This window comes from Pollicipes pollicipes, unplaced genomic scaffold (genome assembly GCF_011947565.3).
Source record: "Pollicipes pollicipes isolate AB1234 unplaced genomic scaffold, Ppol_2.1 Scaffold_3447;HRSCAF=4054_pilon_pilon_pilon, whole genome shotgun sequence".
Taxonomy (NCBI): Eukaryota; Metazoa; Arthropoda; class Thecostraca; order Pollicipedomorpha; family Pollicipedidae; genus Pollicipes; species Pollicipes pollicipes.
Window position 1 is genome coordinate 13,587,661 of NW_023596297.1, and position 23,668 is coordinate 13,611,328.

Below are 23,668 nucleotides of genomic sequence, written 5' to 3' on the forward strand. Positions count from 1 at the left end.
ATCGGCTCTATCGGCGCGTCGGGCACGCCCGGCCGCCCCGGCGTGCCTGCCACGCGCAGCTGGGCAGCAGTCGGCGCCTGGCGGCGGGCGGCGTGGTGCGCGGTCGGGAGCTCCGCGGCAGCTGCGGTGGTACGTCGCGAGCCACGAGCGGGCGAGTGCAGCGGCCTCTGTCCGGACCAGGACATCTGTACAGAGCTGGCAGAGCAGCCGGGACGAGTTGACTGATGCTGGCGAGCAACGCAGCGTTTTTGTGCATCTGGCTGGGATGCCTGTGTAGTTCGGAGCGTTCCCACCGGTTAGAGACGATACGGGTGTAGTTTTATTTGAGTAGTCCTCGCTGGATTCGGGGCCTGGCCCGTGGATCCGCAAAGTAAGCGGCGAGCGTAGTGCCGGCGCGGCGTACGAAGGCACCCGCAGAGGGACGGTCGTGTGGTTGGGTAAGTACGCGCCATCCGTTGTTGATATTTGTGGTGATATTTGGCGGCGTTCGCTTAATCTCAGTGCCGTATTTGTATCTTTGAAAGGTTGACAGAGCAGTTCGCGATTCGTGGTCGATTTTTGGGACAGCTTCCACTTGTGTTTATGCCCAATACCCGACCAGATGCGTTTTTGTGCGTTCAGGGGCGCGGGCAGGATTTTTTTTGATTGATGGGGGAGGGGCATCGGAGTCCATAGAGCATGCACGACATCGATTTTCAGCTTTCTTTCGGTAAGCCATTTTTGGTAAAAGTAACATAATACATCGGGCCCTGGGGCCCTCCCCCGCCCCCTCCCCCCGGCGTACGAAACCGAATGGTAACGTTGAGGAGGGTCTGGTGGCCACGCCGGGCACATCGTCCAGCCCCAGGCCGCACAACCGTTCCTTCCTTCTGCACGGAGAATGCTGTCCCGAGGAGGCTGCCAGTTTGGCGGGGCGCCCGGCCAGTATCAGCACTGCAGTCGCTCCAAGCTTGCGTGCGTGCTCGCCGTTATCAGAAGTGCTCAATTGCCTTCCGCCTATGGGCGATCAGTCCGATTAAACTGCAGTTGGGCGTCCTTGGATGCGCAGACGCTGCTATTACATTATTACGCGCCCATCCTGTCGCCAGTTTGTACTGAATCAATTATTCCTTACCCGTGATTAAATGCCCGCTATCGTGTGGTTTCCGCGCTGATGGTCACGGGAAACGAGCTGCCGGGCGCTCCGGCTCGCAGCGGTCGGTTTGGCTCAGCAGCGGTATGCGGAGCGCGGGGCCACGCCTCTGTCTGTGCACGAGCTGGGGAAGATCGCAGCGTGGCTTGTCGCAGCGCCCGTCGGTTGTACCTCACTCGGTGTGCGAGAAAATGGGGGACGCGAATCGGGGAACAATTTATAAAGTTTATCCCGCATCATAAAAAGGACTTGCCTTGGCAGGAGGAGGCTTTCACCCGTGGGGTTCTCTGTCGCGACGTTCTCAGCAACTTGATCCGGATAGTGTTCGGACCAAGCATCTGCAGCATCGTCACTCCACATTTGCGAATGCTGGTGCTTCATGGTCTGACCAACAAGTTCTGCTTGGTCCGAAGGTTAATGTCTATATTCCACCACTTCAAAGAGCCAGCGTGAATAAGATACAGCAAGTGGGAGATGGTACGGTAATAAAATGTTGATAAAATCGAAAAAAGCTAAGTTTATCATCCCTGAGGAGGCTGACGCTTTGCCGCGCCTGGTGCGATCTTGCTTTGTTATGGAGATGTAAGGAGGTACTATACGCCAAGATTGTGGAGGTTTCATAAGCAATGGTGCCGCACAGGGCCCGAAATGGAAATAATATTCAGTGTGCTCCAGATACGCGAGCACAGACCCATGTTGTAATGGGGCGGTAATCTGGCCAAGTGCATCGTAATGGATTGGGGACGGGACCTGCTCCGTAGCTCTGAACGAATAACGAGATGGCAAAATCTCGGATCTCTTTGTATCGTTTCTATAGAGGGCTTCATGAAATAAAGCGTCATTCCAGCTTCCCGCGTGTGGCTTGAGGAACACAGTACAGGTACTTATCCAAGTAAGTTTTTCGCAGCTATCTCTCGTGACCTCTTGGGAAGGACGGCGACCGAAATGTCGCACTAGATGCCATTAGTCCATTCCTCATTCCAGCCCCTAAGAGACTTCGGGTGAATGTTTTAGCAATGATGCGATTAGCATGCAGCCCTTGCATATGTCGTGCAAACAGGTCCCTTGGTGTAGGTCTCAGCGCGCTGCAGAACGCATGGCGATGACAGTGCAGGTATGACAAGAATAGCTTTACCATTGGTGTGGTACCATATGTAACTAAACTTCACTAGTCTTATTTGGGGAGAACAGACCTGAACCAACCAAAACAAAACTTTTCGGCATACAAGGAACGTGTTTGGGTGATGAACCGCTGACAGTTTTGAGAGCAATGACCAGATTCTGGACGGTTGTGAGCGAACTGATTTACTTCGCGTCGACGGTCGATGGCCATGGTCGTCGCGGTCGTCACTTCGCCCTCATATGAATACAAGAACAGTCACAGTCGCCATTCACACACATATCACCTGCTGGTCTGATACTAGTATGATGGATTAATTGTTAGTCGTTGGATATTAATATGCCGATGATTAATTAATCATTGTTTTATGTCAGCATTCGTACAAATGAGATAACCAGGGCTAATGACCTGGGGCTCAAACCTGTCTTCCGAGATATCTGGCTATCTCATCAGGCAGACTTGTCATTTATACTCAAATTCCACTCCAAGGCGCCGTCTGTTCCACTTCGGCTTCTTGAAATGGAACTGTGACTCAGTTTACCGCTGGCGGCCGACCACCAAAATATGCCATAGAAAAAACACATCACCGAAACTAATTTATCGATGCGTGGACATCTTCCCATTCGGGAAGTTAATGACTTGCCACCTGGAGAGCTTAACACCCGACCTGACCTATGAAGTAACGTGACGTAACGCTGGGGTTCCGACCGTCAGCTGATATAGATCGCTGACAGATTGGCGGCTGTGTCAGAAAAATTGTTGTCGAATCTAGCTCGAAATTCTCGGTCAGTTTGGCACTATTTGTATATAATTGTGGATATATACATATATGTGTATGTGTTTCATAGATACACATATACATGTATGCTATTTCGAATGTCTGGGAAATCAGCATCGACATATGGCAGTTATTTTTGTTTGTGTTAAGATGACTCCGTTTCCGATTTAATGTCGACCTCGATATTTATCCCCATCAGGAGTTTGCAGTGGCGTGGCCAGGGGGACGGCATTTGGGGCCATCACCTTGGAAGTGATGGAGATCCTTGTGGCCAAAGGTTCCAATATTTTTCGAAAGTGGGCCTTCAAGGAAGCAAAATGAGATTGCGGATCTTAAGTGATCCATCGAATGAAAACAGAACCACTGTAGTGACGAAGTGAGACCTGCGTACGTTCACACTCCCGGTTGGTCCCCTCTCGAGGAAATCCCGGCTATGTCACTGGTAGTCTGACATGACATAACCTTCACAAGGGTCATTTTATTTCATTCCACTTCATAGCTGTCGTTGATAGCGCCCATTAGATATGTAGTAATATCTTTAGAACCACGAGACAAGACGGTGCGATGTACGTGATGCCAAGGATGCGTCACCGACCGTTAACCTGCCACATTTGTTATCTTTGGAAGGCTGCTGATATCTCGGTGACCAGACATTGCAGGAACATAAAACTTAATGACCAGCTGCAGAAAGGTTCTAATCTAAGCTAATCGTAAGTTCGTAATCGTGTACGGAAAGGCTTGAAGGATGCTGCTAAAGAAGAAAGCGCGTTGATGCTGCACCAATACCGACCCTGTCGGCATTTGGTGGAGATGCGCTTGTTCACGCAGTCAAAAGCCGGGTCATGAGTCGGCTTTGCAAAGATGCTATGCGTTGCGATTTTATGCAGCTTCGTTTCCATTTATCGACGCATTGAGGCGTAAAGCAGACCATTGTGCGACTGATTATGATGCCATATCAGGAGCGAGGAGCAAGCATGGTGACGTGGAGCCTGCAACGTTTGGTAGGAGCATACCCTGCGATTGTCAAGGAAAAATGCCAAGTGATTATGTGCTGTTTTTCGACGCCTGCATCTGACCGCCCAGATGATCAATGTCCGAACGTCTCGGTAGCTGCGTCACGGAAAGTTGAGGCCTCTAGCTGATTGTTTTAGAAAGCTGTTACGGACTTGTCGAAACACAAGCCTGTTAAAATGTTAATTCAATATTTGCCAGGACGTTTCCCTACGCATGTTAACAATTCCGTTGCAAGGTATATTTTGTATGTTTACCGCTGTTATCAGCTATCTATTGTTCTGTCAATGTAAAATGTATGTTCTTCCTAAAAGGCTGTCAATGCTATAGATGTGGTGCTGCGATGTTTCCACATTCCTACGACATGCAAGCTTGCAGCTGTGAACCGAAGCGCCTGCCGTACCGCCGGAGCTCCCCGCAGCTCCAGCGAACCACCGAAGGCGTCGGGCGACAATCGCCCGGCGCCTCGTGCATAAGCGAGACCCGACACGGCAGCCATCCATCCAAACCCATACACGCAGCAGACAATGGACGCCGCCACTGTTCGACCCCGCCGCGCGTGCTGGCGGTCACCCGCGGGGCGACTGGCGGCTCTCACTGCTGTCAGTCAACGCTCGTGGCGGTGTGGGATGCGGCGCTGAATGGGCGCTGTGGGGGGTGACATATGCCACGTGACAGGATGACGCCGATCATACGGCTGGCGAATGTTGGCCGCGCAGGTGGAGTGAAACTGATCACATGCATGGGCCAGGGGCCGCACGGCTGGGGTGGCATTGACCACACGGTTGGAATGACGCTGACGACACGGCTGGGATGACTTATCAGGCGGCTGGGATAACACTGATCAGGCGGCCGGGATGCTGGGATGACCCTGATCAGGCGGCTGGGATGACACTGATCAGGCGGCTGGAATGACGCTGGCCACACGACTGGAATAACACCGACTGTGCGGCTAGGATGACACTAACCAGGCGGCTGGGATGACACTGATCAGGCGGTTGGGATGACACCAACCAATCGGGTGGGATGACACTGACTAATCGGCTGGGATGACATCGACGAGGCGGCTGGGGTGACACTGACCAATCGGCTGGGATGACACTGACCAATCGGCTTAGATGACACCGACCAATCGACTGGGATGACACCGGCCAATCGGCTGGCGTGACGCTGACCCTGATCCTTGTACTCCTGAGTTGCCTTCATGCCCCATTGCAACGCCCAGTCAGATTTCCGGCCGCGGATGGCGTTGCTTGATCAGGATCCAGGGCACTAGCTGTTCGAATGTGGCCGAAAACGTGGCTACGGTGCATAAATATCGCGCATGAAACATGCATTAGATAACTCGATAACTATGTCATTCCAGTTTTTCGATCAGCGCTTTGCTGGAAAACAGCCTTGCTGAAATAGGTATACCAGTAGGTGTGGTTTACTGTACCAGGTAGTTACAAAGCGTGTATAACACGCGTGGAGCATGTTTTGGCTTACGGAATAATGTTACGCGTATGCAAGCATACATGCTCGTAAGATGATCTATATTTGTGTGAAAAGCCGGCAGGTAGCGGACCAAAATATAGGCAACGTGCTACTTTCCTGGTCTTGTATGACAAACTGGTTGCTGAACAAACAATCGGGCTTAACATCTCAGGAAGCTCAAAAATGTTTTGTAAACGAAATTGTGTCGGATGCTCGCTTTTTTGTAGAGGCGGTTTTTGATTAGGGTGCTTGCTAGGCTTACCCCGCTGCAAATACCTTGATCCCAAAACCCCAGCACGGTATGGCTAGTGCGTCAGAAAATTCGTTTGCCCCTTAATGTACAAAAACAAAATACCGAGCAATCTTTTCAAAACATGAGTGACATTACAATAAACATTTGACACGTACGGGATTGCGATAGCTACATCCGTAGCTATTTTGTCATTGCACGGGCCATTACCATTGCCACGGGTATCAATACCTGTGGAGTGCTCGCGTTCGTCACAGCGCCCAGCGGCAGAGACCGGCTCTGGCCGGCTCTGGCCGGTCCCTCCGGCTCTGGCTCTGGTCCCGTCGCCCGCATGTTATTGATGCAGCAGCTGCCGGCTGAGGATCTCGACCTATGGGGGCGGGCGGTCGATCTGTTCCGCTGCCCTGGAGGCCTGGGCAGACGGTCGGCTGGCACGAAAACATCTGCCAGTCGAACACCACGACTGGATGGCGATGTGTGATTGGCAAATACGGGCACGGGCATCTCTACTCCAGCGTGTGGCACATGCTGCACACTGTTGATTAGAAGATATCAGGGTTTATTTACGTCAGAATCATGGCGCGTGCAGGCTGCATGCTCATCTGCTCTTTCTTTCCATTCTTTCTGCTCATGTTTTACTGAAATGCGAGCATTTATAGGAGGAAACTTTGTTTTGAGGATTCGCACATTGCTAGATATCATTCATCTTGATAAATTCTTATGCTGGGAATAGCCGAGTTGCGCTATGTCAGAACGTACTGCTTGAAAGAACACGTCAAACAATGTTGCCATGTTCGTCTTCACCCTCGTCTAAAAATTGCTCCAAAGTTTTCTGGAATATGCGTCCGATAGCTCAGTTGGTTAGACCGTCTGCCTCCCGATCCACCTAGCCGCGGCGGGGTTTGTTCGAGTTGCTTTGGACGCTCGCGACTTGACCTTGACAGGCACTGCCTGAGGCCCGCCGGCAGTGGCTGCGCCAAAGGTCAGGTGACGTTAGGGAGCAGAGCGGACCGTGCCGGGCATTGCGGCGCGTTAAACAAGTCTCGCTGACAAATTGTGCCGTTGGCCTGGAATTGCGCAATCGGATGGTAGGGGTCAGGGGCTCACGCAAAACGCACAGCCTAGCGATAGCTCTGAGCCCATAAGTCCATCCATTCGAAACGTTCAGATTAGGTGTTAAAAAACATTTTGGCCCAGATTACTAATTGACTGAAGCTTGTTGCGTGTGGCCTTAACACGACGCCGAATTGGTGCCGCCTCAGTGCAGATAGCTATGATGTCTCCGTCATTTTAGAATGCGGGGAGACCTTCCGTACACTGGCACCGAACGATCGTCCCACGCTAGGCCAACCCTGTGGCCAGCGGCCAGGTGACCTTTCCATGCTGGCCCAACGGAACAGTCCTCGCGAACTGGGATTGTTCTCCGTGCCGCCAACTTTGGAGCTTAGCGTACGTCTACACACCACTGGGATTTCTGTGCACGTTTGGTACTCTCTCCGCATATGCTCGGCCACAAAATGTATCCACTCTTGTGTGTGCGTCGTGCGTGCAGTCGTGGGGGCCAAATTCGTAGAGCATTGTGTAAAATTTGGTAAAGGGCACATTCAATGTACATTAACATCGCTCTGGGACCGAACAGTGGCGCTTAAATGCACGTTCATTTCACACGTGTGCTACTGTTTTGACACCTATGGTTGCACGTTTGGAATGCGACGGTGTCATGTTAAAACTGACAATTAGATTGCGCTGTTCCGTTTGATCCAAGAATGAGGTTGATAATTCGTCGCACTGTCTGGCGGAAGACTAAGTTGGATTGAATCGAACTCTGTGTTTAACAATGTAGCCCGGTTGATACGAGTTGCGTCGCCGGTGCGGCCACTGACAGAGGCGCTCGGCGATGGCTGTGTCTGCCGCGTCACACCTGTGGCCAGCCTCGGCAGACGGCTGGCTTTGCTGGACTGGGCTGTCCCTAGCACCTCCCGCCTCTCAGCGTCCAGCCCCGGCAGACGGCTGGCTTCGCTGGACTGGGTTGTCCATAGCACCTCCCGCCTGTCAGCGTCCAGCCCCGGCAGACGGCTGGCTTCGCTGGACTGGGTTGTCCATAGCACCTCCCGCCTGTCAGCGTCCAGCCCCGGCAGACGGCTGGCTTCGCTGGACTGGGTTGTCCATGCAACCTCCCACTTGTCAGCGTCCAGTCCCAGGAGACGGCTGGCTTCGATACACTGGGCTGTCCATGATCGAGCGAGTCCAATATTTGACCGGCGGCACAGCGTTGAGGCCGAGCTCTATCGCTGACAGGTTTCCAGGATCGCCCGTCATGTTTCGGACCCGTCTCAGTGCCCGGGGCTGAGGGTTGGCGATCGATATACGTCTACCGAGTGTCGGTTAGTCGATTATCTTAACCCTGGCTTCATCTTATTTCGGACCTTGGAAGCTTTTATCAAACTCCGGCGGTTTCAGCTACGTTCTAATTTGATTCACGTGAATCGATGGGGAAACGCTTATGTTATATGAGCATTCGTGTTGTCAGCTTTGCCCCAATACTTTCACCTCGCGTCACCCTTGGGGTCTGTGCCTCGTCATTTCGTCGCCCAGTCGAGGATGTAATTCTGGTAAACTTGAAGTGAACTCACGGTCCTTAATCTCAACTGCTGATCTACTAGCCTTTTCAAGATAACCTTGCAGATATTTTGTTTGGCGTATGTTGATTCTTTCTCTGTTTTTATCTACCTCAGGGGTTTTACACCCTCTCCCGTCCCGCCTCCCCAACACTTCGAAAGCGAATGCTCGTATAACATAAAATGTGTCGCCAAAGCGTGTTGTGAACGTTTTCTTGGCGCGGGATCCGGTTGTGAAGCGTTGCGACCGCGGGGACCATTTCAGCGCTCTTGCCCGCTCGGCCTCTGTTCGCCACGAAGCGGCGTACATCACAGGGGCCCGGCAGGCCGGTCTCGGCTGCGGAACGGAAGCCATTATCGCCACCTCCTGCAAGTCGATCAGACGTCCCGGGAAGCCGGCGCGGCCTGTCGTAAATTCCGACCCGGGCAGTTGACACCGACGACAGAGCCATAAAACAGGAGTACGGACAGCGCCGATCCCTTGTGGCCGGGCCGCAGATGGACGGCAAGCGACCGCTGGAATGGTCCCCAGCTGGCTCAGGGGCTCAAGCCGTGCATTGAGATGAGACGGACTGAACGTCGGTCCATCCGTGACGTTTATATTGCGGCTCGGGGTCTTGTGCGGTTCTCGGGAGGGCGGCGTGACATCAGCGGCGGGACGGGGGACGGGCGCCAGCTTTGTGTCCCGTCCTGGCTTCGCAGCACGGGCGGGCAGTGAAATGGCGTGCGTGGGGCAGGGGTCATAGTTACGACTCTGCTTGATTTTAAAGTCAATTATCCACTAAGCAGCCGGGATGAAAGTCAATTTCTAACTCACACACCAAGCTTGGAAGCACTTAATGTACGTCGTAAATTCGGGAAGTCTTCAGCCATAAGGGAGACATCAAATGACGCGTCGCTTTCGTCTCCTGTCACAGCATAAGCCGGCTAAAGTAAACATCCTGCACTGAACACCCACGGAATCGGCTGAGCACCCATATCTCCAAGCAGTTTCGGAAAATCGCCAGAGGTCAAAATAAAAAAATTCGATTGTAATGATTGCGCATTGAGTGTGAGCGTGTTTTACCATGTGCTAAGCACGTGGGAGCGTGTTTGGTCGTGTTCTGGGCGCGTGGGAGGGTGTTATGACAAATGAGCGTGTCCAGATGGACAGCGATAGCGGTGGAGAGGGGTGGAGCACCGGCGCCGGGCAATCTCCATGTTTATCATCGACGCGCGGTCCGCCTGCTAAGTAGGCAGCGGTCTGATCCTGTTTCCAGACGGGATATTGATGGGACGCTGCAGCTGATTGGCTCGCGGGAGATACCGAAGCGCCCCGTAGTTCGCTGTTCGCGTGAACCCAACCAGTCAGACTGGTGATATCGGTATGAAGAGCAACAGTTGGAACTTCCTGTTTCTGTGGTTATGTGCATCAAATCACATATTGCATGTTGCGATCACGGGTGTATTCGCGTCTCTGAGGTTGGGTGGAAGGCAAATCAGGATTGCGGAATGAAACTGGAATCTGGTGAAGACAACATAATCCGAGAAGGAAATTTTTAGTGGGGAAAACGTGAAAAACGTGCATTCTAAGATTAAAATTGGAGCGGGCGAGATCACACTTCTTGAAAGTTTAGAGGAACATGCCCATCCCCTGAATCTTATCAATCATCGCGATTGTGGTGATGCCAGAAGCCCAAAAAGTATCATAGTCGTAAACACTGAGGAAACAGGTGGGGTATATCCCACACACAATTTTTCCAACACGCCGCTTTGTTTCCATTCACTGTCCGCGACAAAAATTCACACTTTTTACGTTTTCCCAATTAACACGTCATGTTGAGGTAGCAAAGTCCTCCCGGATTCCAGGTAAACCCCTCCAATCCTGATTTGTGATTTGTCCCCAATCTCAGGAATGTGAACGCGCCCATGATCGTCATCGTTTTTCGCTGGTCTCCGAACGATACTAAAAACAAACCATAGCCTGGACAGGTTTTCGGGTTTAAAGGAAAGGGTCATTGGTAATTAAACACTGCAGCAGCATGCGCAGCACCCAAATTGTTCCGCGAAATGACATGCTCACTTCTTCCTGTTCACCTCTCGGCCTGCACTTCGCCGTTTACTTCATTCTCCGGTTGCGTCCTCTTACTTAATCGCCGCACATGTTCGCCGCCACCTCGCCATTTCTGAAGTGCTGCCTCACGCTTGCTGTCCAATCAGCATTTTTCCTGACTGGCTGGCCAGATGACGTCAGCACCTCTTTCCGTCCAGCCTGGCAACCGGCTACTGGGGAAAGTAGCCCGCATAGCGTATACCAAGAAACGAGGCGCTGGGGGAAGGGTTGCCCACTGTTGACAATTTTAATCCCGTGGTAACCTCCGTATACCCGTGATGCGTGATCCTGTGGTAATGCATCTTGAACAGAAGAATACACCCTTCATGACGAACTTGTTTATAATGTAGCGTTAAATATCTTAGCCACTAACGTTGTGGAAGCTACATATGGATAAAGGTGTGGTCGGAATATACACAGGCGTTCAGTAAAAGTCATAGGGTGCGTAAGTCGCCACGACAGGAAAGCTCTGCCGTAAAAGTGATGGAGATAGGATACAAAATAGAGTTGAGTGTTTGGATTCGCAGGATTCGAATATAATTGAACAGTTTCGGATCTTACGAACCCTTGAATCCTGAAAGCGGGGATTGAACCCTGATTATTAGCGTTCGAATCGTATAAACCACAGCCGAATCCTGACACCCTTCGTTTGAATATGCACATATTTGCATTAGAAGATGATCTAGGGTCAGATTTTCAACAAACAAAAAAGCGAATTCAAACTTATTTGTTAAAGTTGAATGCTATTCGAATTCGAATGTGAACTTGTTTTAGTCAGCTTGAAATCAATTTCAGTTCGAATGTAGCATTCAGAATTCATCCCATGTTAGAACAATAAAAATCATTTTCAAGAAACCTGCAGTACGTCAAGTTCATACCCTGCAGGTTTGTGTCACTCGCCATCGCGGTTTCTGAGGTTATGGGGAAATAGGGGGGGGGGGGGGGGGGCGTGTGTGATGCCTCTTCCCTTCTCTTGCTCATGTCATGTTGAAGGCCAGCCGTGGCAAGTATACGATGGCCAATGGGGCCAGCCACTCTTGGAACAAACCTGTGCCCACCTGACGAAGCTTTCCTCTGCAGGGATGTCATGCCCAGCACAGTCATTAGCTTATTGATGGGTCAAATAGCGATTTTGCGTAAAAGGAGAAACTTTTTTAGTTAAGGGAAACGGGGCAGCGCCATGCCTACCTTGTCATATACTGTACCTTACACTTCCAATTACGTTTGGTATAGAGCAGACTTAGCTTATCAAATGCCCATGTATCATCAAAACCCAAGGTTTTGACACACATGCTGGCACCAACGCCCGCCATTATCATTTTAGCTTAGTTAGAAATACACATTTGGCAGAAGCGTTGAGCACAGTTAGTCACAAACCAACAAAATGAGCAGAGGTGGGAATGATACGACAACAAATCAAAATTGTATGATAAGATTCCAAAAAAATGCACTACATTTTATTCAGTTCGGATCTTGAATCCCAATCCATCCATCCACCAAAGAATTCGATTCCCAACTTGCAACGAATTCTTAGCCCCAGACGATAGAACGATTGTGAAATGCTTGCACACTCAAAGCTTGACTCAGGAACTGCGATACGATGGAAGTTCGGCAGTTAATACAGTTCAGCTATTCTCACCTTTGAAAATATTTTGGAGGTCTAAAGGAAGCACTGGAAAAAATCTCGAAAAGTTTACGGATCATCAAATTAACTGTAATTCCCATGAACTTCTTTAGCGTTCTGACGTCTTAACTTTGACTTAATTAAGTTACGCAGCTAGCGGGTTACCTTCAACGGAAGTTAAATGCTGTTAAGATTTGCCCATCTCCATGTCAGGACCTCGTTTAAAGCATGTCCACCATGCACCGGGTAGGATGATCTCAGGTTCTCGCTTGGCCTAGTGCAACCAATGCATATTCGAAGAATCGCCCATGGATGTGTAGGGGTAACACGGTGCCTGTGTGCGCCACTGGGTGGTAATCGACCCTGCGCCGACTCTCCCTCCTCTCCCCGCCCGCCGGCCGCGCGGAGCCGCGGGGCGACCCAGGCACGGCGATCTCCACATCCGCACCCATCGCTGGTGCAGCGGGCCGAGGCACCAGGCCCGCGAGCGGGCGCCGCGCGTGCGGCGTGCGGCCGGCTCCTCTCGCCGAGCGCGCTCGTGCAGGCGCGGCAGCCGGCGGGCGGCGCGGGCCCGGGGCGTGACACGCCCGGCGCTCTCTGAGAACGCCGCCGCCGGCCGGCGTAGGCACGGATCACTGACCTGCCGCGCCACAGACCGTCAGCCGCCAGCTGAGCAGGGCGGAGCACAACTGACGCCCTTCGTGATATGCACGGTATGAGGGCGTGGACCAGAAACTACTCGTGTTCATCTACTCCTGTTATCCATCACCAACGCAAGCATCGAAATGCTTATCACAGCCAGGCGCGTGATCGAAATTTCCTTCTTTGCTCTCTGCATAATAACAGTAATTTTTGTCCGACCTGCTTATTACGCAGTGCAATCTATTAGAAGCCTAAGTCATAGTACTACATCGTGAAACGCTCTCGGGTGATGAACTTAACAAACTGTGCGTGAGGTGCATACGAACACAGCGGTGCTACCGAACTACACAGTGACGCTACTTTCAGACAGCACCGTGTGAGTAAGCCGGTAATATGCGAATCTTGCTCCTCACCTGACTCCTCAGCAATGGACAAATGGCGAAAGTAATTGCGACCAGGTAATTTGTTGTCCTTACGCGCGCGTGTACCGCGGAAGTAAAAAGGGATGTAAGCTTAAGCCCCGCCGTATGATGCTGGTCATTCAAGACGGAGGCATAGCTGGTAGGCATGTGGCCACGAGAAGGAATGAAAAACGCCCTGAATTGGTGATTCAGGATGTGGATTATGGCTAGGTTCTTTTCACAGCGCCCTTGCCTGACTTCCGACCGATATATGAGTACCTAGGTTTATCTTTGGTGGTAATCTAGATTTCATTGATAATCCTGTGCAGTTTCGCTTCATGGCTCTATGAAAATATTATTCCGCTGCAGACGCGAGCGCCGAAGGAATTAATTGCCGATGTTTTTGTCTTCCCGAGTTAGCGTTTTTGCTATCACCACGCTGAGTGAGTATGTGGTGGCAGAGCGGAATTAGGCCGAGTTATGAGGAGCTAGGAAGATAGACTCAGGGATAGCTACGGACGACTGGAGAGGTCTGTGGCGATTACCCGCAATACTGAAAAAACTGATGATTGAGCTGCAAGCATGCGTGAGAAAGAAGTGTGGAACTGAGGCTCAAAGAGCTCATGAGGCTCCAAGAATGATGTGAAGAAAGGTACCGGAAGTCATGCGTCGTGCGGCCGCGTGGGCCCACGGCGGGTCAACACTTGCCACATTTATGGAGCCATGTGTAGTAGGCCTATTGACAATGGGTTCCAGGGCCGGCTTTCAGCCGGCCTGGTCAGCGGTTAACCGGCGCGGCCGGCTCTGTTTATGCCTCCGGGCCATTGTCCACGTGACCTGGCCGAGGTCGCGTGTGCGGACCGGAGCGGCCGCGGACTGGAGGTAGGGACGGCCGGTTGAGGTCGGGGATTAAATCTGTCCTGAGCAAGTGCTGGGTGTTGTTGCGCATTTAGTATCCGAATCGTAATTCAAATACAAGTCATCAAAAGTAAACACATTTGTAAACGTATCACATCGAGCTGTGGACCTATAACGTCATAAGGTGGTTGGGAGGGGTTGGAGGAGGGAGAGGAACGGTTAAGAGATCTGCCTACTATCAAGGGGGCAAGAGCAAGAGTTGAGAGGGAACGGCTGTTGCAATGCAGCGTGTAAATATCTTGGAGATATGTCGCAGAAGTCATAAACTTCGCGACTTAGCTGCACAAATATTTTATATGACACATGACGTCTTGTGGAAATAGTGGAAGGCATGCCTTACGCTCTGCGTTTGTCCGCCGCGAGTTCTGGCGTCGACTGGCGCGTGTCAGCTGACGTCAGACCGAGCTGCCGCGGGGCGGTCTCGCCCGGCCATTCCTGGGTCTTCTTGCTGATTTTGCTAGGGAGTCGGTTGTGCTCGGATGCGTGCGCAGAGGATCGGTGCAGGCTGGTAACCAGCATTGAACAAGCGTGATAAATAGGCTGCTCACAAAATCCCCGTGAAACACTTTTTTATGAAGTGTTTGGAAGAAGCCACACCGCTGCGTTGTCCTAGAAGAAGGGCACTTTGAAAGGAATGCAACTGGCTTTAAAAGAGTGACTTTCGACTCACTTGGAAACATATGTGAATTTTTTTTATATATTTGCCGGGACCTTGTCCCTCTTGTACATGCAGAGGCTTTGACTCCTTCCCATGCAAAAAGCGTGCATGCTTTCAAGCGCATGCTTTCAATGCACATGTATAGATACATGAGCAGGTTTAGATACCGGTCTAGGTGCGGGTTTAAGCACATGTAATATGTAGATGAAGGTGTAGGTACAGGTGTCATGCAAGTAACAGGTATGCCTTCACTAACAGTTATTGCAAATATCTCACTCATGCTTGCAGAAACAAATCGTACGCAATTGCGAGGGTGTCGCCTCCCTTTACTTTACGTTATTGTGACACATTTTTGTATTCCTTCAACCGTAGCAAAAGCGACATGTATGCCCAATCACTTCGAAATAGCGAAAGTCACGAATGGCAGGTCATTCGTGTCGGCCGTTTTCATCGCTACAGCGGTAGGTCAGACATTTCGAAAGTTGTAACGGAACACTTCATGTTTTGCGGCAGTGTGCCTTCCAAAGCGATTTTGCTGGACTCAGTGTCTGCGAACCCAATGTGGTTCTATACTCTGAATGTATGGCGTGTTGGATGATCTGTGGATGATGATGATGATGATGTTAATAATGACGATGATTGGATGGTTTCTGAGCTGACGATACCCAATGTCGTTAAGCCGACTGAAGAGAGAGACCTCCACCAGCCACTGCACAAAGCTGCTCAGCTCACATTCGTAGCGTGACCCGATGTTTGCAGATCGCGGCTACACTGTTCTCGTTGTCGCTGCGATGTAGTTTGCTGATTTTGCCGCAGCAATGATTCGTTTCCCCTGTTTTTCCAGGTTACAACGGCGATGTACTTGGCCAAGCGCCAGCCGGGCCGGTCGTAGCGATGAGCTGCCTCCTCCGTCCGCTGGTGGCGCTCCTGGCGCTGTCGGTCGCCTCAGGCGATGACCCCGTGGTGACCCAGGTGGACCTGAGCGGGGAGGTCAGTCGTCTGACCCACCTGCGGGTCAGTCCGGACTCGGGACACGTCTATGTGGCCGGGGTCAACCGGATCTATCAGCTGTCGTCAGCGCTGGCCCGACTGCAGGAGGTGACCACCGGACCCCAGCAGGACAGTCCGCAGTGTCCCGCTTCCGGGTGCGCTGAAGGCGTAGAGACGTCACCCACAGACAACGTGAACAAAGTGCTCGTGGTGGACCAGGAGGCGAGGACACTACTGGCTTGCGGATCCGTGCGGCAGGGAGCGTGCGTCAGGTACGAACTGGCGAACATAACGCAGCCCAGTCAACGGTTGCCGCGTGCCATAGCTGCCAATGACGCCAACTCGTCGACGGTAGCCTTCATCGGACCGGAACACTACAATCCGTGGGGCAACACAAACGTGCTGTACGTGGCCACCACCTTCACACTGGTGGGCAACTACCGCAACAACGTGCCGGCCATCTCCACGCGTAACCTCCATGACCTGGACTTTGCCGAGCGTTCCTTCAACAAGCACTCTATGATGACCATCGACGTCAAGTACCGGGACCACTTTCTGGTGGACTACGTGTACGGCTTCCACGAGGGTGACTACGCCTATTTCCTGACGGTGCAGAGACGCTCCCATCTGCCCGGTCAGCAGGAACAAGGCTACGTCTCCAGGATCGTGCGCACCTGTGTCACGGACGCCAACTACGACAGTTACGTGGAGATGACGCTGAGCTGTGGTGGCGACAACCTGCTTCAGGCGGCGCGTGTGGCAGAGGCCGGCCAGGACCTGACCTGGGACGCTGGCGTTCTGGACCGTGACCGAGTGCTGGTGGTGGCCTTCTCGCCCAGTCAGGGCTTCACTAACGAGCCCCGAGAGCGGTCGAGCGTGTGCGTGTTCTCCATGAAGGAAGTCGAACAACAGTTCAACGAGAACATCCACATGTGCTTCAACGGATCGATGCAGTACCGCAACATGGAGTACATCTCAGGTCCCGTCCTCAACGGACAATGTCCGAAAGCCGGGGTAAGTCCATGCTTCATAATTAGCATTCATTCTTTCTTTGACTGTTAGCTGGTTATTGGGTCTTTATGAGGCACTGGACGGTGGAGGCCATATGCCACGCCCGTCTCTCACACTAAGAGGAAGTGCGTGTACCACGGGAGTCGAACACCGTACTTCTAGTTTTCTCAGACACTCACTAAGCCCACTAAACTGCTGGAACCTCCTACCTTTCTTTTGACTGTTTCTGTAGACAGAAGTCTTTGTTTTGGTCCGTTTGACCGCATTTTTTCACCACTTCGTTTGTAAGCGTATGGTAGGTACGAGGTAAAACGCGATTCATTTTATTAAAATTATCTTACGACATCAAGCGTATTGCCTACAACTTGGTTTTGCACGAAATGCTTGTGATGTGTTGCTCGATGGTCCAAACGATGCAAACTCCCAAACGACATTGGCAGAGAGAGTTCCTGACGGAAAGTCAGGAGTCATTCATAATAATTGCTTGCGAAATTATGTTTTAAATGCTTCCTCGTTCGGTGCCTGCTATTGTTTGCCAGCCACTACAGCATGCTCATTAGAACCACTCACTCCACACCATGTGTAGTTGGCGTTACATGTGGAGGGGCGCCAATAGTGCATTGATTAACGCGTCCGTGTCAACCACTGCGCGTCTGGGGAACCAGAGGTACAGGGTTCGATTCCCTCAGTGCCCGCCCTTCCTGCCAGGGTGAGACACAGGCGACACCATACAGCCTCAGCAGCTGAGTGCGTCTCCAATGACGACATAGTTATATTCTTCGCATGACCTGATTTGACCTGGTGTGCCGTGATGCGATGTAGTCATCTATGTGTGACTGGGTCAAATCATGCGCGTCAAGTGATGTAACCCCAGGCGTGTTAACTTGACGGGAAACAGTCTTCATAGCGCCTTTCATAGGCATGCTGTCGATCTCAGGGTACTTTTGGTGTTAAGGAGTGTAAGCAAGTCAGCAAGCCTAAAACTGCAGGGTTGTCGTGCTTCTGTGTCAAATTTTACAAGACATCTGCATGCAACATAATGTCAGGGGCATTGGTAGATTCAGCAGATTGCTCATGAATGCACCACTACCTGTGTTCTTCACACAACAAAATGCAACCAAAGTAGGACGTAAGACAGGCTAAAGCAGCTGGTGGCACATTTTCACTGCCATCCTGACCTCTGCCGCCCCGTCCCGTTTGGCCCTATCAGACACGCAATTTCCCCAAATCAAATAAGGACCCAGCGAGCTGAAATGATTGCAAATTATTATAAAACGGACTCCATTCGTTTATTTTGAACTGAATCCGGCAATCAATGCCTAACTCCGTCCAATTTCCCGTTTTAAATTGGAGGGCACAGTGCGATGGATTTAGGACGCTCAAACGATATGAGCGCATATGGGCGCATACATCGTGGTGTTTGACGGCAATCCCCAGTTGAACCCCCGAAATTACATGCCCCATGAAATGCATCATATCAAGAGGAAAAAATTGAGCTATGATCTGAATAAACGAGGCAGAGGAAATGCCAGTATGGTTGAATCCCGGGATTTTTATTGCTCTACGGTGAGAGATGTGATGTCAAGTCAGCCCTCAGTATCGAAGTCGGTTATTGGGTTACAAGGATGCAATCCATACATTGCGAGTCACGAAATTCGAGGCTTATTATTGCTTGAGTGCTGTTGCGTAGGCACACCAAGTACTTCCACTCTCACAAGCAGCCACCACAAGCGTTCCACACGGTGACGAGCGCACCTCAGCAACCTTGAAGGACATCAGCGCTTCCAGATCGCCTGTCCGTGCATGCCGAGGAGGGGATGCCACGACGGGTTGCGGGTGTTTTTGCCGTAAAAAAGAGGAAACGCGTTACGGCGCGGTACCATCCAGAGAAAATACAGGGGGCACCGACCACAATGGATACCAAATGAACCTGAATACATGTACCTGTGGTTTTCTAACTTGTGCATCTGGCCAGGAAGTCTGTATCTATGGGTTCGGGAGGTCGACCCTGGTTAGTTGTAGACCAAAATCGAATTATGATGGAGGAAGCTCGTCATTAGTGGGTGGCGATATCCTGCCCGGACACCGAACGACTGCGGTACCGGTAGTGTAGTGGTTAAGTAGGGCGTCTGGAAAACCATATAGGCACGGAGTTCGATTCCCCCATTCATTGCCACTCATACGCGCTTCACCTACCCGCTGCCAGAGGGATGGCCACTCATACGCGTCACCTGCCTGCTACCAGAGGGATGGCCACTCATACGCGTGTCACCTGCCTGCTACCAGAGAGATGGCCACCCATACGCGCGTCACCTGCCGACTACCAGGGGGATGACCACTCATACGCCCATCACCTGCCTGCTGCAATGGGGGATGGTGACTCATACGCCTGTCATCTGCTTAGTACCATGGGGGATGGTGACTCATACGCCTGTCATCTGCTTAGTACCATGGGGCATGGTGACTCATACGCCCGTCACCTGTCTGGTGCCATGGGGGATGACCACTCATACGCCCATCACCTGCCTGCTACAATGGGTGATGGTGACTCATACGCCTGTCATATGCTTAGTGCCATGGGGGGTGGTCACTCATACGCCCGTCAAAGGCCTGCTGCCATGGGGGATGGTCACTCATACGCCCGCCACCTGCCTGCTACCATGGCTAAGTTCGCTTCAGACGTCACACCGCCGCTAGGAGCTTCGGCCTTGGCGCTGCCCTGTATGCTGCCAAGCACGGTGCATCGTATGACGACGAGATGGGCAAACCTGAACCATTTTGGGGTGCTGCATGGGACGAGGTCATTCATAACAAAACAAAAATGCAAGATTTATAGCCAGAGAACACACTCGTAGAGACGTGGAAAGGTGCCAATAATTTTTAAACGCATGCAGACAATGTGTTATAACACGAGGAAGCCATAGTTTCCCGAAGCAATGCCTGGGAACTTCTTCCAAGCCGACACATGTGGGTTCTTATTAAAACACTGAATATCAGAGAAAACACTTGCACGCCTGCTAAATTTGTTGACTGACCAGCAAGTCCAGGAACATCTGCTCCACAAAAAGCAGTGACCGCTTGCAAGGAAAAGGCAAATACTTTGTTTAGCGTGCTGTAAATAATGTATACATAGGAAGACTGATACAACGATAGTTCACCCACCTAACTAAGAGCCCCGATACGCTGTCAGTGAAAGCTGTAAATGTTGAAACTGCGACAGACCGATTGTAGACCAGTAGCAACGCGATGGATTTATCACCCTTACTCGACCTACACATTACGCACACCTTACCTTACTTTATGATGTGATCTCGTGTAAGATATCAGGCCGTAATGTGTCACCAGGTAGCATAGCACAGATACATCTCACGCGTTAATAGCTTGGTTTCCTATTTCACTCAGATGTGCTGATATTAAGATGTCGATATTTTGGTCGTCGGGCCCGTTGCAGTCGCGAAACTGAAATAGAAACATATTTCGGCTGCGGGGTAATACATGGACCAAGGCGTAACGTCGGTGTTACCGTCAAGTGGCCTGATGACGGCAGTCAGGGTCAGTTGTACTTGCCAAAGATTTAGGATATGCAAGTTTTGTTGTAATCTGTTCAACCATTAAGTCATCGTTCCCAGGCTGTTCCTGCCTATCACTGACCAATAAATTCAGGATTGTAACGGCAAAACGGATATTTAAAGAATGACAAATATATTTTCAGGAGCAATGCTGACTTTCGTCCTACCATGGAATGTGAAAAAATTGGAAATGTGTTAGTGTGCAGCTTCCTGCCTTGAGACATTAAGTGAAGCGAATCCGTCCTCGTGCTCCCGCCACTACGTCACCTCATGTCCATTTCAGACGACTGGCAACATCCTGCACTTCTGCTCTGTGGGTCTGAAGATCTCGGCCCTGCAGCCGCTCACAGCTGACCCGGTCATCTCATTTGACCAGCGGGTGACCAGTGTGGCCGTGACCTCTACAGGTCACCACACCGTGGCGCTGCTGGGCACCGACCGCGGATATGTTAAGAAGGTGAGTTAATTCTGAATGTTATGCGAGAATTCGCTGATGCAGTCTGTGTCTGGGAAGTGCAGCGAGGACAGTAATTCCCTTCTTTTATACATTCTGTGCCCGACTTTAAACGTAAGTTGGGTACAGCTTCGGAAACGCTCATATCGAGAAAGAAACTGAGATATGGCTTTGATGTCACATTTTTCATCCAAATTGTCATAACACGCGTCAAAGCTGTCTACTTGGAAATTGCTGGTATGCACTTTATTTCTTCTTTTTTTGAATAGCCCTTTCAAAGTAAGTTTCAGTGCCCACTTGAACCCGCCAACTTGGTACCGTGTCGATGGCATGATACAGATGCTTTTATTACTGCCGTTTCAGCCTAGCCACTTCTGCAAAGCAAACAAGGTTGTGCACTAGATGACAGAGTATATGTGATGCGCATTTCATGCATGACACTGATTGTATAGGTCTTTAATAATAAAACTGCACTCAAACAGTGTCGCCATGTTTAACACTGCTGACGGGACAGCGGTCAAAATTGTATTCCATCTTCGTTGATACCATTTCCGCAGCACTACGCAGAGCTACAACATTTGCTCTATATAACTGCTGTGGTTAGAAGCTCGATTGCCGTTGATTTCAGAGTCCCCAAGTGGGATGTATTTTTACTGGGCTTTGACTACTTCCCTCTTGCCTTATGGCCCGAACTGTAGGGTATTCTTATCCACGTTTTTTAGCGAAGCAGTACATATGATTGTTAACGTGTCAAATTGAGCTGTGACGAAACCGTTTGCGCTGGAAATGATAGTGAATCCGTCTTGTCTGGAAAATTGACGCTGTTTGTGAAAATCGAACCCAGTGTCCCGCGTCCCGAATATTTTGTCCGGCACTCATAATGCGAGGTCGGCTTGCTTACCCCGGTATGACAAAGGGATGTCAGCTAGCCACTATACCCTATGACAATGGATGACGGCCCAAGGTTTATATTAAAGGCTGACGCTACCAGACCACCCCCCCCCCCCCCTCCCCCCATCATACCAGTGCCGTGTGTTATGCTGTGGGGTGTAGGTGACTATCACAGCCTCCCGGGGCGTGACAAGACCGCCGACATGGTGGCATGAACGTGGAGTGGACGCGTGCGACAGTGCTACAGAACTGCGGGGCCCTTCTCTTGTCCGCCAGCGCACCTATTACCGTATGCGAGCCTCTGACGACGTGCCTTCCCGGGAAGTGCGAGAGATTTCCGTCGCGCGCGTTCTCCCCCATTACCGGACGTCTTTCGTCAGTGTTGAAATCGGCCTGTGTCGTCGACGCTTGCCTCATTAGCCCTCGACACGCGTCATCACGCGGCGCCATTAGAGGCCGCAGGCTGCGCTGCCAGATCGCTAGGGCTGCCAGATTGCGGCAGCGCCGCATGCGGCGAGCAGAGCCAGTGTTCGGGAATTTGACTGTCGGTTATCATTGGGCCTTCAGCTTGTTTCGGCACGCTATTATGCGACTTTTGGCAGCGTGAGCTTTTCATATGATTACGCGGGTAGATTCCCACCCCGTGTCTTGACCGTGACGAACCGTTCTTTCGTCACTTCATTATTCCAAGCATGCATTGTGCGGTTGAAATATCGATGTCAGGCGTCTTGGAGTTATATTTCTTAAAGATTTAGTCCGAACCTTTTGCATGAATGGGTTTCGGGGATAACAGCTCACGCTAGGAAGTGCTCGTTGTGTGAGCCTACCATCCATGTTTATGGGAATAGGAATTTGATTAATTTCAGGTAAGCATAACGTTCGCGGGTGTGCCGTTGCCGACCTTTCAGGCAACCAGCCCCTTTTCTCCCGAAAGCTCAACCGTTAAGCTCTGTGTCCCAGTGAAACATTACAAAACATAAAGCCGCTCCGTCAGGTCGGAAAACGAGCGCCCTGGCGAGTTCGCACGATGTTTATATCACTTGTATTGCGCACCTATTACCCCAATCCGTCTGTCCCTGTCTATAGTTCTGCCATCTTATTAAGCCACTCCGAGCGTGGCTCGTGCCCCTTCCCAATTTAGATTGCACGGGCTCGTATAAGCTCGTTTGGCAGGCGGAGGCTATAGCCCGGGAATTAAGGCCGGTCCGGAAGCGACTTCGCCGAGGCAAACTTTGCGTTTTCGCCCAATTTGGCCGCTTTTGTGCCAGCCGTTGGGGGCCGAATAAACCTACAACGTGCCTCACCGTGGAAATTGGAACGGGACTCCTGGCAGATTGCAGGCCGTGGTGTTGCCGACTTGTGTTGGCAATCGGACGGGCAGGCACAACGTATGGTTTGAATTTAAAAGTGAAATCGCCGCGAACATGTTTGAAGGAATGGCGTCTAAGAATGCTGGGCGTCATGTATCAAACGCCTTGATATGTTCAGGGCAACAGTTTGAGTTCCTTGCCCTCGATCCGATCCATTTATGACTGGAGTTTGTTTCGACCGCGCTTTTGCGTTGAAGACTTTTTAGTATTTCTGCACAAATAATACCTAGTTTGCTAGTAGGGTAGTATTTGCTAACTTTAATTTGCACGCACGTGAGTGAACAACAACTCGGGAAATTTGGGTACATACTTGCGAAATATTTCAGGTGTACCGAACAGAGTTTCAGGATGGTCAAGTTATCAGTGTGGCGCTGCCTGACAAACCATGTTTAAACGCCATTTGCAGAGATGTTCACCCATTGCAGAAGGTTCGCGCAGCTGTGTTTCTCACTTCTAATATTTGTGCCTGTGTGCTTTTAGTAACGCTCTTCATTTCCAGCTCTTTATTTGTTTAGTTTGGAAACTGGTCAGGAGTTAAAACAGACAGTGCTATTTTTCAAAGTTGTTTGTTACGGATCTTTACTCTCCCACCGATACTGCCCACATGTAAGATGAAGAAATGCTGGGTAAAGCAGGATGTCGCTCGCCTGCTGTTTACGCCAT

At 51.0% G+C, this 23,668-nt stretch overlaps 1 protein-coding gene across 1 annotated transcript in view; it reads left to right on the forward strand.

Moving 5' to 3' along the window:
- Nucleotides 1-120: 120 nt before the first annotated feature.
- LOC119092157 (plexin-B) overlaps nt 121-23,668 on the forward strand; it is a 34,859-nt gene continuing 11,311 nt past the window's right edge. Inside the window, exons 1-4 of the mRNA XM_037215133.1 lie at nt 121-437; nt 15,565-16,724; nt 20,574-20,747; nt 21,961-22,010. Of these exons, the coding sequence (XP_037071028.1) occupies nt 15,615-16,724; nt 20,574-20,747; nt 21,961-22,010 (1,334 nt within the window). The 5' untranslated portion in view covers nt 121-437; nt 15,565-15,614. The remainder of the gene's footprint in view (nt 438-15,564; nt 16,725-20,573; nt 20,748-21,960; nt 22,011-23,668) is intronic.